This window comes from Lissotriton vulgaris, chromosome 12, assembly GCF_964263255.1.
Source record: "Lissotriton vulgaris chromosome 12, aLisVul1.2, whole genome shotgun sequence".
Taxonomy (NCBI): Eukaryota; Metazoa; Chordata; class Amphibia; order Caudata; family Salamandridae; genus Lissotriton; species Lissotriton vulgaris.
In genome coordinates this window covers 745,227,436-745,243,744 of record NC_141700.1, presented here as the reverse complement: position 1 = coordinate 745,243,744, position 16,309 = coordinate 745,227,436, and the positions used below count along the sequence as shown (strand labels likewise).

The window sequence follows — 16,309 nt, the reverse complement described above, 5'->3', positions numbered from 1 at the left end:
AGAACGCTCTCCATGTTTTTTAATAACGTTAAACTTGATTTGCTATCCTTTGTTCTGTGCAAATTACTTAATCCTGCCACGTTTTTATAATTTGCCCAGCGCCACATGGCCGTTCCCGCAGCAGTGTGCTACGTGCTGTTCAACATAATGCGATGTAGTTTTTGTCGTGTAAGTAGTGCGTCACGTGCCCCATGCATTGCAAAAGTAATGTTTTCTGCAATGGTGTATTTTAGCACGGTTTACAGCTCTTATACCTCAAATATCTTGCCTTAGTAGGCAATGTTTCTTGGAAAATCACTTAATCTTGCCGCCTTTAATTTTTGAAAGTAGTGCGCCACATGCTACTTCCTACCGATGCGCTGCACATGTAATCGATTGGCCAATGTTGTATTTTAGCACGCTCTCCAAGTTTTTTAATAACCTTAAACTTGATTTGTCCCCTGTTCTATCTCATTATACAGATATCTCAACCATGGGATGCACTGGTCGCCACAAGCTGTTTATTTCTGCCCATGAACTATACCAGAATGTGGTCAACCACTCGACATACCGGATCCACTGACTGCTCTCCATATGCTATCAGACGAAAATTGCAATGGACCTAATTGAGTTATCAGGTTTGACTTCAACATTTCGTGATAGAAAAGCATTTGTGAATTTCATGTGTTTGCAGACAGATAACTGTGCTGTTGTCATGTTTAGTTGTCATTCTGATATCGACAAAATTATAAAATAAGCAAGTCCTGCCGATTTTATGCCCCTAGATATATAAATGACTTTAACCATAATTTTCAAAGAAACTACTGAACAAATTGACACCAGATATGCGAAAGGCACAAGTTGGAAGTGAGGACTACCTCTCTGCCAAATTTGATGTCATTCCGTTCAGCCGTTCGAGCTGTAGCCTTGGCTAAAGGTCCTATGGGAAATTGCATGGGAAAAAACGTTTTGGGACCCCCCTTTTTTCTCGGCCCCGCTTTACCAATCACCCCCAAACTTTCAGGGACGGAGCGGAACTGAGCTGGCCAAATGTTTGGAAAATTTCAGGAAGATTCATCAATCGACGCCAAAGTTATTTCAAATAGAATGTTGTGGTTTTCCTATGGATAATAGGCCCTAACTATAACTACCAACTGGCGACCGCCAGTAGGTAATATATATATATATATATAGATATATATATATATATATATATATATATATATATATATATATATATATATATATATATATATATATATATATATATATATATATATATATATATATATATATATATATATATATATATATATATATATATATATATGTATATATATATATATGTATATTCACTGAAAAAACCATAGGTTTCACACCGGTTATAGTTAGGAATTAGCATTTAAAAAACCTATTAAATTCACTGAAAAAACCATAGGTTTCACACCAGTTATAGTTAGCTGGAAATTTTACTGATATAAAACCATTGAAATTCCCACGTTATAGTTAGTCGGACTCACTATAACTTGCGCGTGCAATGCACTGCTGATGACATCACATATTACATCACTCATGACATGGTCAGTGACATCACTCATGACATCGCTGATGACACCATCCAGTGAATATGTGTCTTTCTGAAAAATAAATATTAGTGAGTTATGTTTAAATATTTAAATATATATAATATAGTGTTTCACTTTGTGTATAAGTGGCTACATGTGTTGATAAGTAGCTACATACGTATGTATATGGGTTATTAGATATTTTTATTAGTATCAGTATGAGTGTCTATATGGTTTGGTGGGGGTATTACTTAGCACATAGATGCATGAGTGACTGACTCTTTGTTTGTATGTGTTTTGAAGAAAGCATATGTACAGGACTGTATGGGTGGATGAGTGTCTATATGTGTTTGTTAGTGAGTGAATGACTGTCTCACTAGTGTCTTTATCAGTAACTACATATGTTTTAATCTAGTATATATGAATATTGATGTATATAAGTGAGTATATGTGAGAGTAAGAGATTGTAAGAGTTCCTGTTTAAATAAGTATGTGTTTCTATAAGCGATTGTTTAAGAGAATAAATATGTGTAATTTTCAATAGAAGTAAGGTGGAAGTGTGTGTATAACTCTATATTCAAATAAATGGTTGTTCAATAGTTTATTTGCACGTGTGAATATGTGTGTGAGTAACTTTTGGATGAATGTCGGTGTGTAACAGGATGTATAGGTGTATCTCTTCATATGATGAGTGAGTATATGTATGAGTGACTATATAGAACTGTTGGTGAATGAGTGGATGTGTATATAGATAGCGGAATTACTGAATTGCTTGTTGTAACTGATGTAGGTATCTCCATTTTTTAAAAAATGTCAGTTTCTATTTTTGAATATGTGTCTCAAGGGTTACTTTACACTGAGAGGAGGTCTGTCACTGTGTCACAAGGATGGTGTCATCAGTGATGTCATGAGTGATGTCACTGACCATGTCATGAGTGATGTAATATGTGATGTCATCAGCAGTGCATTGCACGCGCAAGTTATAGTGAGTCCGACTAACTATAACGTGGGAATTTCAATGGTTTTATATCAGTAAAATTTCCAGCTAACTATAACTGGTGTGAAACCTATGGTTTTTTCAGTGAATTTAATAGGTTTTTTAAATGCTAATTCCTAACTATAACCGGTGTGAAACCTATGGTTTTTTCAGTGAATTTCATAGGTTTTTTAAATGCTAATTCCTAACTATAACTGGTGTGAAACCTATGGTTTTTTCAGTGAATTTCATAGGTTTTTTAATGCTAATTCCTAACTATAAGTTTCACTTTATAAGTAAGACTGTTAGCACTCTAGTTGTTCTTTAGAACACTCTGGTACATTTTGTCATTGGGCTACAGTTGGGCTACATCTAGTTGAAATTTGGGCTACATTTACATTTTTTGGTCTCTGGTGGCCATCTTTGGGCTACATTGGGCTACTTTGGGCTACATTTGGGCTACATTTTGGCTCTAACATATATTAAGCCCAATGTAGCACAATACATATTTTTCTAAAGTTAATTTTTTTACAAACCACTTCAGAATAGGGCTACCTGTCCCTACAATTATCCCATTTTTTTTTTTTTTTTTTGGGAGCTCTCCCGGAGCGCGCCCCGGGGAGCGCCCCGAAAAGCGTATTTCTGAAAAGCGCCCCGGGGCGCGCTCTGGGGAGCGTCCCGTGAGCGCCAATATCGCAAACGAAAACATGATCGTGACGTATCGCGTAGCCGCGACCGCGTGATACGCACGGCGTAAGCGCACCCGGAAGTACTCGAGCGAATACGATCGCGCGACGTAAACATCCGACGCGCTTACGCTGCGCGACCCGGGGCACGCCCCCGGGCACGCCCCGGGCGCGTAGCGTAAGCGCGTCGGGTCATGTGACCAGAAAATAACACTTCTCATTGGTTCAGGACAGTTTTTTTTTCTAAATGATGAAAGACCCCACCTTTTTTCCTTATTCTGACTTTGTCCTTTGACTGAGGAAGACCTGTTTGTAGCTCTCTCTACTTTTTTGCTCCAAATAATGGCTTCAGTAGTAGCATCAGCTGGTGCATCTGCCCCACCACCACCACCACAACCACCAAAAGGACCAGCTCCAAATTATATTGGTGGTCAAGAACAGGAGGAGGAGGAAGAGGAAGAGGAGGAGGGGAGGAGAAGATGGCTGCCAGAAGAAAATACCCCATACAAACCCAAACCACACATTGTATGGGAGTTTTTTTCAATCCCAGAGGGGAAAAAAAGGTGAATGCGCCCAAGGTGACTTGCCTAATCTGCAATGATGAACTTTCACGGGGCAACCCAAACAAAAAATATTCATTTGGTAACTATACCATGATTCGGCACATGACCAGAAAGCACCCAATCAACTACTCTCGTGCAGAGTTCAGGGAACTGGCCAGTAACCTCCCCCAGTCATCAAGGACCCCCTCCCAAAGAAACCAACCCACTTCATCGGAACCAGAAACATCCGAGGTGATGCCTTGCATTCAGCCGAGATTTGCTGATTTTAAAATCACTTGTTCTGCATGTGGCAAGCTTATCGCCTATGGCGAAAAAAGCGTTAAGCTCATCGTCCTTGCAGGTGCTAATCACAAGTGCCCCAAAAAGAAGTAATTTTTTTGTTTTTTTGTTTTTTTGCTCCAGTTGAGCCAGTTTCAAATTCCCTTTTTTTGTTTCTCCCCCTAAAAAAATACAAAAAAAAATATAAAACTGTTTTGAAAAGCCAAAAAAAGTTCAAAAAGTTCAAAAAACACAAAAAAAATATAAAACAACAAAAAGAAGAAAAAAAAAAGTTCTTTTTAGAACTACCTCCAATTTCTAAATCACAACTTCATTTTTTAAAAACTCTGTCACCTTTTTTCATCATAGTACGCTCCCCGGGCCGCTCCCCGGTGCGCGCACCGGGCGCTTCCCCCGCGCAAAACGAAAAAAAAAAAATATTTTAAATGCCCCGCGGGGCCCTTTTATAGCCCCCACATCAAACCTAGGGGGTCAAAGGGGTCTATCCCTGACGCCTTATGGTCATTTCCCCCTTTGTTTTAGCCACCTCTTATGTCTCGATTTTACCGAGACACAAGATGGCGGCCGCTCTGGACTGTTTCGAATGTTTACAGACACCCGAGAGCCAATCAGCTTTCCATGCGCACCTCGCGTCACGCGCCCGGAGCGCTCCCCGGTGCGCGCACCTGAGCGCTGCTATAGATATATATATTTTTTGGCACCTAAATTACTCAAAATCCACTGGAGCACATATCTTGAGACATAGCAAAGGCACATCGGGCTACCAGTCCCTACAATTTTGCCAAATTTGGTGGAAATCCATTCAACCGTTCGGGTTAAAAGTGAAATCGACCGCCCTATGGAAATTAACATGGGGAAAACGCGTTTTGGGACCCCCCTTTTATCTCGGCCCCCACTTGACGAATCCCCCCCAAACATTCAGGGAAGGACCGGAACGCCGCGAGGCCATTTTGAGGAAATTTTCAGTCAGATTCGTCAACCGGCGCCAAAGTTATTCCAAATAGAATTTTGAGATTTAACATTGAAAAAAATCCTAACTATAACTACCTACTGGCGACCGCCAGTAGGTAATATTATAGTTAGGATTGTTTTCCATAGGAAATCCGCAACATTCTATTGGGAATAACTTTGGCGCCGGTTGAGGAATCTGCCTGTAATTTTCCCTAAATTCGCCTCACTGCGCTCCACTCCTTCCCTGAAAGTTTGGGGGGGATTCGTCAAGCGGGTGCCGAGAAAAAAGGGGGGTCCCAAAACGTGTTTTCCCCATGTTAATTTCCATAGGGCGGTTGAACTCACTTTTAGCCCGAACGGCTGAATGGATTTCCACAAAACTTGGCAAAATTGTAGGGACTGGTAGCCCGATGTGCCTTTGCTATGTCTCAAGATATGTGCTCCAGTGGATTTTGAGTAATTTAGGTTCCAAAAAATATATATATCTATAAGCGTGCCGCGGTACGCGCACCGGGGCGCGCTCCAGCGCGCTATGCGAGTTCGCGAGCGGAAAGCAGATTGGCTCTCGGGTGTCTGTCAACATTCCAAACAGTCCGGAGCGGCCGCCATCTTGTGTCTCGGTAGGATCGAGACACAAGAGGTGGCAAAAACAAAGGAGGAAATGACCAAAAGGGGGCAGGTAGACCCCCCTGACCCCCTAGGTTTGATGCGGGGGCCATAAAAGGGCACCACGGTGCAAAAAAAAAATAAAAAAATTCAATTTGCACGGTGGGAGCGCCCGGTACGCGCACCGCGGAGCGTACCGGGGAGCATACCATGGGGAAAAAAGAATGACAGAGTTTTAAAATTTTTTTGCATTTTTTAATAAATTTTAGGTAGTTCTAAAAAGAACTGTTTTTTTATTCTTTTTGTTGTTTTATATTTTTTTATTGTTTTTTGGAACATTTTTTACTTTTTTTGGCTTTAATGAACAATTTTATATTTTTTTTGTAATTTTTATGGGGACAAACAAAAAACAGGGAATTGTAAACGGCTCTACTGGAGCAAAAAAAATCAGGAAAAAATTAAGGTTTGTTTTTGCACTTGTGGTTGTCTCTTGCACGGTTAATCAGTTTAATACTTTGCTCTCCATAGCAAATTGTAGTCCTGCAAAATGTACAAACTATTTTAAAATCTCCAAACTGGGGTTGGATATTTGGGACCATCTCCCTTGTCTCTGGACCCGATGGAGTGGGTTGTTTACTTTGGAAGGTGCTGGGAGAAGATTGGGGAGGGTTTCTGGTCAGTTCTCTGACCTCTGCCGCAGCATAGTTGTTTGGGTGCCTGTGTTGCATGTGGCGAATCATAGTATTGTTGCCAAAATAATTCTTTTTGGCAGGGTTCCCCCTGGAAAGTACAGTGCCACAGATCAGACATGTAACTTTTGGAGCATTAACTTTCTTTAGGCCCGTTGGGATTTTAAAAAACTCCCAGACAATGTGCTCCTTTGGCTTATAGGGGGTATTATCTACAGGCAGGAACCGCCTCTCCTCCTCCTCCTCCTCCTCCTCCTCCTCCTCCTCTTCTTCTTCTCCACCACTGTGGTGTTGTGGTGGTCCTTGTGGTGGTGGTGGTGGTGGTGGTGGTGGTTGAGATGCTCCTGCTGCTGCTACTGTAGCCATTTCTCAGTACAAATAGGTCTGCAAACAGGTCTTCCTCAGTCAAAGTACAATGTGAGAATGAGGAAAAAAGGTGTGGGCTTTCATCATTTGGAAAAAAAACTGTTCTGAACCAATAAAAAGTGTAACTTTCAGGTCACATGACCCGACGCGCTTACGCTAGCGCGATCGTATGCGCTTGGGTGCTTTCGGGTGCGCTTACGCCATGCGTATCACGCGGACGCGGCTACGCGGTACGTCACGATGATGTTTTTGTTCGCGGCAATAGCGCAAATGGGATGCTCACCTGTACGCGCACCGGGGCGTGCCGCAAGACTGCGCTTTCCGGTGCGCACACCGGTACGCTCACCGGGAGCGCTCTAGGGCAAAAAAAAAAAAAAAGAAGAATATACATAAAAAAATAGTATTACATAAATATACAATATAGGATTCATTATAAAAAATATTATATTTGATAGCAATAGAAATTTCCTATTAAGAAACCTTTGAAATTCACTGAAAAAAACATAGGTTTGAGGCCCTATATATAGTTAGGAATTAGCATTTACAAAACCTATGAGATTCTCAGAAAAAACCATAGGTTTCACACCAGTTATAGTTAGGAATTAGCATTTAAAAAAACCTATTAAATTCACTGAAAAAAACATAGGTTTGACACTAGTTATAGTTAGCTGGAAATTTTACTGACATAAAACCATTGAAATTCCCACGTTATAGTTAGTTGGACTCACTATAACTTGCGCACCTGCAATGCACTGCTGATGACGTCACATATTACATCACTCATGACATGGTTAGTGACATCACTCATGACATCACTGATGACACCATCCTTGTGACAGAGTGACAGACCTCCTTTCAGTGTAATGTAACCCTTGAAACACATATTAAAAATGAGAAACTAACATTTTCAAAAAAATGGAGATACCCATACCAGTTACAACAACCAATTCAGTAATACCACCATCTATATACACATCCACTCATTCACCAACAGTTCTATATAGTTACTCATACATATATTCACTCATCATATGTAGTGAAACACCTATACATCCTGTTACACACCGACAGTCATCCAAAAGTTACTCACACACATACTCACACCTGCAAATAAACTATTGAACATCCATTTATTTGCATATACAGCTTTACACCCACTACCTCCTTACTTCTAAGGAAACTTACACATACTTACTCTCTTAAACAATCACTTATAGAAACACATACTTATTTAAACAAGAACTCTTTCAATCTCTCACTCTCACATATACTCACTTATATACATCAATACTCACATATACTAGATTAAAACATATGTAGTTATTGATAAAGACACTAGTGAGACAGTCATTCACTCACTAACACACACATATACACACTCATCCACCCATACAGTCCTGCACATATGCTGTCTTCAAAACACATACAAACAGTGAGTCAGTCATTGATGCATCTATGTGCTAAGTAACACCCCCACCAAACCATACAGACACTCATGCTGATACTAAAAAAAATCTAATAACCCATATACACACACCTGTAGCTACTCACCAACACATGCAGCCACTTATACACAAAGTGAAACACTGATACAACCATTTAAATATTTAAACAATACTCGCTAATATATGTATTCACTAAGATACACTTAATAAGCCAGTTAACCAATCAATTTTTTTTTGAAAAAACATCCATTAAGACACTTATTTAAACATTTATTCTTCCATCGACCTTTACATATACATATATAAAACATATTTATTTTTCAGAAAGACACACATTCACTGGATGGTGTCATCAGTGACGTCATGAGTGATGTCACTGACCATGTCATGAGTGATGAATGAATGAATGAATGAATACCTTCTTCTATAGCGCATGGCTACTCTTGAGCATCCCAGCGCTGTAAGACAAAGGAAAATAAAGACACTATTGGAAAAGGTGTGTCTTTAAGCGCTTCCTGAAAGCAAGGTGGTTTGACTCATGCCTGATGACATCTGGGAGTGCGTTCCATTCTTTAGCTGCATGCACAGAGAGCCGACAGCCACCCATCCGGGCCAGCTTCATCCTGGGAACCACCAGCAAGTTCCGCTGGTTGGATCTCAGAGATCTCACTGATTGGTGGCGACGAAAGAGGGGATCCAGAATAGGCGGGCCAGCACCATGGATGGACTTATGCGCCAGGCACATGGTCTTAAATGTAATCCTTCCCTTGATGGATAGCCAGTGCAGAGATTGAAGTGCGGCTTTCGCTGAGCATCTTTTGGGGACTTTCATGAGCAGTCGAGCAGCGCAATTCTGTACAGATTGCAGAATTTTTATGGTGCCGACTGGGGCCCCCATATAGACAGCGTTTGCATAATCCAGCCGTGACATAATCAGCGACTGGACCAGCAATCTTCTGGCTTCGAATGGCAGAAGGTCTAACACTTTTTTTAAGACTCTCAGCAGCCCATAACAGGTTGCGGCTACCTTTTTTGCCTGGTAGTGAAATCCTAGGGAGGAATCTAGCCAGATCCCCAGGCTTTTTATATGAGTCTTAGGTGCTGGGGGGGGGGTCCTAGGCAGTGAGGCCACCAAGGGTAAAGATTAATTGGGGCTTTGTAACCCAGGAGCATGATGTCCGTTTTGGCCCCATTTAGCTTTAAAAAGGAGGAGGTCATCCATTCCAGAACCTTGGTGAGACACGGGGTCAGATTGTTGATACACGAATGTCCTCTGCCGACATAAATTCTGCCTCTAGAACATTACGGCTGTATAATCTATACAGACAGATCAGCACAGCCCACAATTGGGGGTAAACAAGCCTATAGTGCTGCGTGCGCGATTGTTAAAGGTCGCTGGCGCAAAGGTAAATTTCAACCTATGGTCACTAAAACTCAATCACTCGGAGACTGTACAGCTCAGCGAGCTGAACTACAGGCTTTCAAGATGGCGCTTGAACATACCGATCGCGAATTCCCCATACTCATAGTGTGCGATTCGTATTACTGCGTTCAGTCTACCATGAATATCTGCAGAACTGGGTTCAAAACGGTTTCAAAGATGCAAAAGGTGGCACAATTAAGCATAAAACGCTTTGGGAACAAGTAGTTCTTTTGCAAAAAGAACTACAAAAGACTCACGTGATTCATACACTGAGTCACCAACGTGATGGCGTTCACGTTGCAGGGAATTAATTGGCTGATGAACCTGCGAAGGCAGCTGTGCATACGGCTTCCGTAGCTGCAATCACTCGTTCAAAAACAAAAATAGACAGCGACATAATGCAAGCTGTCACTGCCTAAGTAAAAGACAGTGGTAAAACTCTGTCTTTTCTTCTCAACACCCGCTCCGCCCGCAAACACGCCATTGAACTCCGAGACCAACTCGACTCAACCTCCCCAGATGTCGCCTTCCTAACGGAGACCTAGGCGAACCTCGCCTCGGCACCTGACATAGCCATAGCCATCCCGGAAGGCTACAAGATCACCCACAGGGACCGCACCAAAGGAGCAGGAGGAGGAATTGCCATTGTCCACAGGAAAACTCTAAGAGTCTCACCCAAAACAGATGACACCCTCAGCACTGGCGAACACCTGCACTTCCAGATCCACATTGACCCCAACACCAACCTCAGAGGAACCCTCATCTACAGACCCCCGGACCTCGACCACAGTTCAGCGACTCCATCGCCGACTTCGTCAGCACACACACCCTCGCCTCCATGGACTACATCCTCCTTGGGGACCTGAACTTCCACCTCAAGAACCACAACGACACCAACTCCACCACCCTGATCGACAACCTAGCCAACCTCGGACTCAGACAACTCGTCACAATACCCACCCACTCCGCCGGTCACACGCTTGACCCCATCTTCTCTGAAAGCCCCCACGTCTCCTTCAACCACACCACCGAACTCCACTGGACCAACCATTGCTGAATCCACTTCACCTTCAAGAAACCCACCACGCACCACAGCACCCAACAGATGCCTCGCCGCTGCTGGAGCAAAGTCACCGAAGACCAGCTAACCACCACACTCGCCCAGAGACCACCAGCCGACCTCACCGACGCCGACACAGCCGCCCGCAACCTCAGTCAGTTGATCAACAACTGCGCCAACACCCTCGCCCCGATCAAGAAACCCTCCAACGGTCACACCAACAAGAAAGCCAGCTGGTTCACTGAAGACCTCCGGGCCTCCAAGCAAACCTGCTGAAAGCTGGAGAAGATCTGGTGCCGCAAACGAACACCAGACAGTCACGCAGCCCACAAGAACGCCACCCGCAGACACCATCACCTCATCAGATCTGCCAAAAGGGCCTCCTTCAAAGACAGCCTAGTCAACAACGCGCACAACAGCAAAGAGCTCTTCAACATCGTGAAGGAATGCTCCAACACCAACGACGTCCCACTCTCGCAAGACCTGTGAGACTCACTGGCCACCTCCTTCCACCGCAAGATCGCAGACATCCACAACAGCTTCAACACCACGACCGCCTCAACAACCACTGAGAACTCTGCCCCTACGACCACCATCCACACCAACCACCTGCTCTCCTGGACCAGCATCAACAAGACAACACCATCAAGATCATGAACACCATCCACTCCGAAACTCCGTCAGACCCATGCCCACACCACTTCTTCAACAAAGCCAGCACAGCCATCGCACCCCATCTCCGGAAAGTGATCAATACCTAATTTAAGACAGCAACCTTCTCAGAGAGTTGGAAGCATGCCGAGATCAACACCTTACTCAAGAAACCCAAGGCGGACACCAAGGACCTCAAGAACTTCCGGCCCATCTCCCTGCTCCCGTTCCCGGCAAAGGTCATCGAGAAGACCGTCAACAAAAGAACTGACCCACTACCTCGAGGAGAACAGCATCCTGGGCCCTTCCCAGTCCGGGTTCCCCAGCAAACACAGCACTGAGACTGCCCTCATCGCCGCCACCAATGACATCAAGTCCCTGCTGGACAACAGAGAAACGGCGGCCCTCATCCTCCTGGACTTGTCAGCCGCCTTCGACACGATCTGCCACCACACACTACGAACACGCCTCCACAACACCGGGATCCAAGAGAAGACACTGGACTGGACCACCTCCTTCCTCTCTGGCAGAACACAGAGCGTCGTCTTCCCCCTTCCACTCCGAAGCCACCAAGATCATCTGCGGTGTACCCCAGGGCTCATCCCTCAGCCCAACTCTGTTTAACATCTACATAGCACCACTCACCCACTTCGCCCGTCAGCACGACCTCAACATCATCTCCTACGCCGATGACACAGCCAAAACCAACCTTCACAAAGGAATGAAGGCTGTCGCTAAGCATGGGCGAATTCTGCGAATTTGCGATCCGCGAATTTGCGGTTTGCGAAATCGCGATCCGCAAAATTCGCGAATTTGTGCGAATTTGCGGATTTTTGTTTTTTTGCGTGTTTGCGGAGTTTTTTGCGTGTTCGCGGGTTTTTTGCGTGTTCGCTGGGCTTTTTGCGTCTTCGCGAGCCACTTGCGTAGCAAAGTTACCCATGCAGTCGTTTATGGGAGAGGGAGAGAGAGATAGATAGATAGATAGATAGATAGATAGATAGATAGATAGATAGATAGATAGATAGATAGATCGATAGATAGATAGATAGATAGATAGATAAAGAGAGGGAAAGAGAGAGGGAGAGAGAGAATGAGAGAAAGAAAGAGAGGCCGGATCTCTGAAGTGCCAGATTCCTGAGTTGCCCCTACAGAACATACAGCTTTTTATTTTTAGCAAAATGCATATGAAAATTGTGCTGTAAAGGTCTCTTTTAGTTTAACCCCACCTGACTATTCAAAATGGGTGTATTTGCCATCCTCTCCATTCTTCCTGTTTTTTATATCTGTAAGTGCTTCCTGAGGAGGTTTAATTCCTTGGACAGGTGCCTCGTTGCCTACTTGTAACTATTCTCTGACCCTGCTTCAAGGGTCAGAGAATAGTTGCAAGTAGGCAACGAGACGCCAAGAAGCAATTAGTAGCAGGTGTCCAAGTTGAAGTTAATTTGTCTGTAACCCTTTTGTAAAAGGTTACAAAGAAATTAGGTTCAACTTTTGCACCTGCTGCTGTAACCCTTGCTTGGCTGAAAATTCGTCCCCGCTGATTCGCGGATTTTACCGCGATTTCGCGAGATTAGCGGATCGCGAAATCGCGGAAAATCCGCAAATTCGCCCGCGAAACGGATTTTACGCCCACCCTTAGCTGTCGCTGAATGGATGAGGAACGCCGAGTGAAGCTGAACTCGTAGAAGATGGAGGTCCTCATTCTCGGATCCACCCCTTTGGCCTGGAACGACTCCTGGTGGCAGACCGCACTGGGAACCGCCCCAACACCCACCGACCACCCCGCAACCTAGGGTCATCCTCGACTCCACCTTCTCCATGACTAAACAGGTAAACGCCATCTCCTCCTCCTGCTTCAATACCCTCCGCATGCTTCGCAGGATATACAAGTGGATCCCCACTGAAACGAGAAGAACAGTCACCCAGGCCCTCATCAGCAGCAGGTTGGACTACGGAAACGCCATCCACGCAGGAGCCTTGGCCAAACTTCTGAGACGGCTCCAACGCATCCAGAACGCCTCTGAACGCCTGATCCTCGACATCCCTCGCCGCAGCCACATCCCACCCCCCCCCTGAGAGACCTGCACTGGCACCCAGTCAACAAGATGATAACCTTAAAGCTCCTCTCCCACGCACACAATGCACTCCACAACACCGGACCAATGTACCTCAACAGACAACTCAGTTTTTACACCCCCACCCGCCAGCTCCGCTCCACCGACCTCACGCTTACCACAGTCTCCCGCTTCTGAAGAACGACCTCCGGTGGCAGATCGTTCTCCCACCTCACCGTCAAGACCTGGAACACCCTCCCCTTCCGCCTACGACAGACCCAAGACCTGCTGACTTTCAGAAAACTCCTCAAGACCTGGCTTTTTGAGCAGTAGCAGCATTCCCCACCCCACTCACGGGTGAGTAGTGCGCTTTACAAATGATATGATTGATTGATTGATTCTCCATAATCCGCCCCCTGTCCCCATGTCCCCCTTTTCCCAATGAAATAGAACTGGTTTAAAGCCAGACCATATTTGTCAAATAAATATTCATTTTGCTATCTGTACCTCTTCAAGGTACAATTTCACATGTACCATGAATGCCTAAAGATCCCTCTCTTTTAAAAGCACAGATTTTATTTTTGAATAAGAACTTCCTTCTGCCTGTCATCCCCTTTCTTCCCTCACATGGCCCCCTTGCACCTCTGATGCTCCAAGACAACCATTTAATTGCATCAGTGCTTTAAAAGAGCTATAACTATAATATATAATATAACAAAAGTATGAAATTGTTTCTCCTATATGGCATATCCTTACCTTTAAGTTCCCTGAATTCCACTGGATGGCGCTGGAGTTGATGATGAGGGGCTGACCATTGGGGGCACTAGAGTCATATGTACCAACCTTCACAGGTGTGATGATGCCTTTGAGGCTCCTTTGCCAGTTTACAATATCGTACCGTGCAGGAGGGTTTCCATGCTCATCAAAGAACTTCCCTCTGCCAAACCTTTCTGGAAACTGTACGTTGTTAATGTAGTGAAGAAGCTGCAAATGAAACAAATATGGTCAAATTTGACCATGCTTCTTTTTTGTCATGCCTGGCCAAAATTGTGGGTTAATTTTTCAAGAAGACCTGACATCTTTTATGATTGTGTGTTTGTGTCAGGATTGAGTACCAAAGGGTAGAATGCTTTTCTTTGGTCTCAAAGCCCCCTCCTTGGACCCATGTATTTCCCTTCATCAAAAGTCATGTGCTTTGAACCACATTGAAGTGTCTTAACCCTTTCCATGCTCATGACGAGCTCAGCTCGTCATGATGCACGGTTGAGCTGTGCTGATGACGAGCTGAGCTCGTCATGAACAATGGACCTAACGATAAGTCAGCATAGGAGGGGAAAACACCTAGCAGCCAAGGTGTTATTTAAAACTCAACTTTCCTGAAGCTACAGAGATTAGACCTAGCTTGGAGTGATGTTCCAGGCCTAGCTGTTTTTAGCAAAATATTTTGCACCTTGGTATTTTATGGTATGTTTCTGCCAATTGGCCCTGATTTAGAGTTTGGGGGACTGAACGTCCATCACAAAGGTGTCTGTCATTGTGTCTTCACAGTGTTTCATTCCAGTCAATTCTTTGTGTTGTGCTGATCTATCAATCCTCCAAATACTAAGTTTGCATGGATTTGTAGAAATCCTGCCTCATCGTTAATCATGAGGAAGTATTCCTTCTGCAAAACATGTCATCCAGGAGCAAAAGAAGAGACTGAGGCTTGACGCTGACAGTAACTCTCTGGATCTAAATTAATGTTAGCAAAATTGCATTGCTGCGACCTCTAGCTGTTATGTGTAGCAGTTGCAGTGCCAAAGATGAGTGGCACATAGTTCAGGGATTATCTGATTGGAAATTGCAGTGCTTTGTACTGCTGTTTGCACCCCTTGTTGCCCACAGATAGATATTGTGCCTCACAAATAGTTTTAAATAGTGTGTAGAGGGGTAGTGAATTAGATAGGCAATCAATAATTGTTCAATGCACTGCAATCGAGTAATTTGTCACAACACTTTGATACACGTTCTTGTCAATCACAAAGGACGGAAGAATGCTGCCCTGCCATCACCTTTTTCATTCCATTCACAATGAACTGCACTGCTGAAAATGTGAGGCACAAAGTAATTTGCAGCTTGAAATGTTACTTGGTTACATTATCATTCAAACTTTAACCCTCAGAAATGTGTCTATGTACAAGATATTGTGAATAACTATCTTTCGACTCACTCCTTCCCACTACTGGCTCAACGTATTAGGACCTAATTTTGGTGAGAGTAAACAAACATGTCTCCTGTTCTACACCTGCTTCTGGAAGCCATCCTTGTGAAAGTAAAGAAGCACTTTCCAGTGCAGATTTAAACTCAACATCATTTGTTTCTTTGGACAGTCAAGCACTATCTATTGTGAGATTTCAGGGAAGCCCGGTAACCAGCATGCATGGTGCTCTGCAACATGAAGCTGGTCTACTAAACCTCCTTGGCTCTCTACCAAGAGGTGAATAAGCAAAGAAAGATATCATTTATTGAGGACTTAGCCTCATTCAACCTCAGACTATGAAGGTTGTAGCCTATTGCAAGGCCTACTTGGCAGCTGGAGTATGTCTGGTAGGGTAGAGCAGAGGGATCCAATGACATGATTCATACATCTTCCAGAACAGTGGGATCTACACATGCCTGGCTGCTGGAGAATTTGGAGAAGGATACCTGCTAGGTAAATCACTGTGACACTCCCTTAGACTTACTGCAGATGAATGTGTATTGGTGTATGTGACTAATGGCACTCTAATTTCCACCTAGGCGACAGTGCATATTCCGTGCAGTCATTTATCCTCACTCCCTACCTAAACCCATCAACCCTGAGTGAGAGACGATACAATGTAGCACACACATCAACAGGGAACGTTGTGGAGTGCATGTTTGGACTGTTGAAAAGCAGGTTCCGCTGCCTCCACAAAAGCGGAGGCACACGTCAGTACACACCCATCATCTGCTGCAAAATCCTTGCAACTTGTGCAATGCTGCACAACCTTGCCAC

General features: G+C 44.1%; 1 protein-coding gene across 1 annotated transcript in view; it reads right to left on the bottom strand.

Annotated features, from left to right (window-relative positions):
• LOC147678546 (extracellular calcium-sensing receptor-like) overlaps positions 1-16,309 on the bottom strand; it is a 99,342-nt gene that overhangs the window by 37,867 nt on the left and 45,166 nt on the right. The window contains exon 4 of the mRNA XM_086946593.1: positions 14,050-14,277. Within this exon, the coding sequence (XP_086802719.1) occupies positions 14,050-14,277 (228 nt within the window). The remainder of the gene's footprint in view (positions 1-14,049; positions 14,278-16,309) is intronic.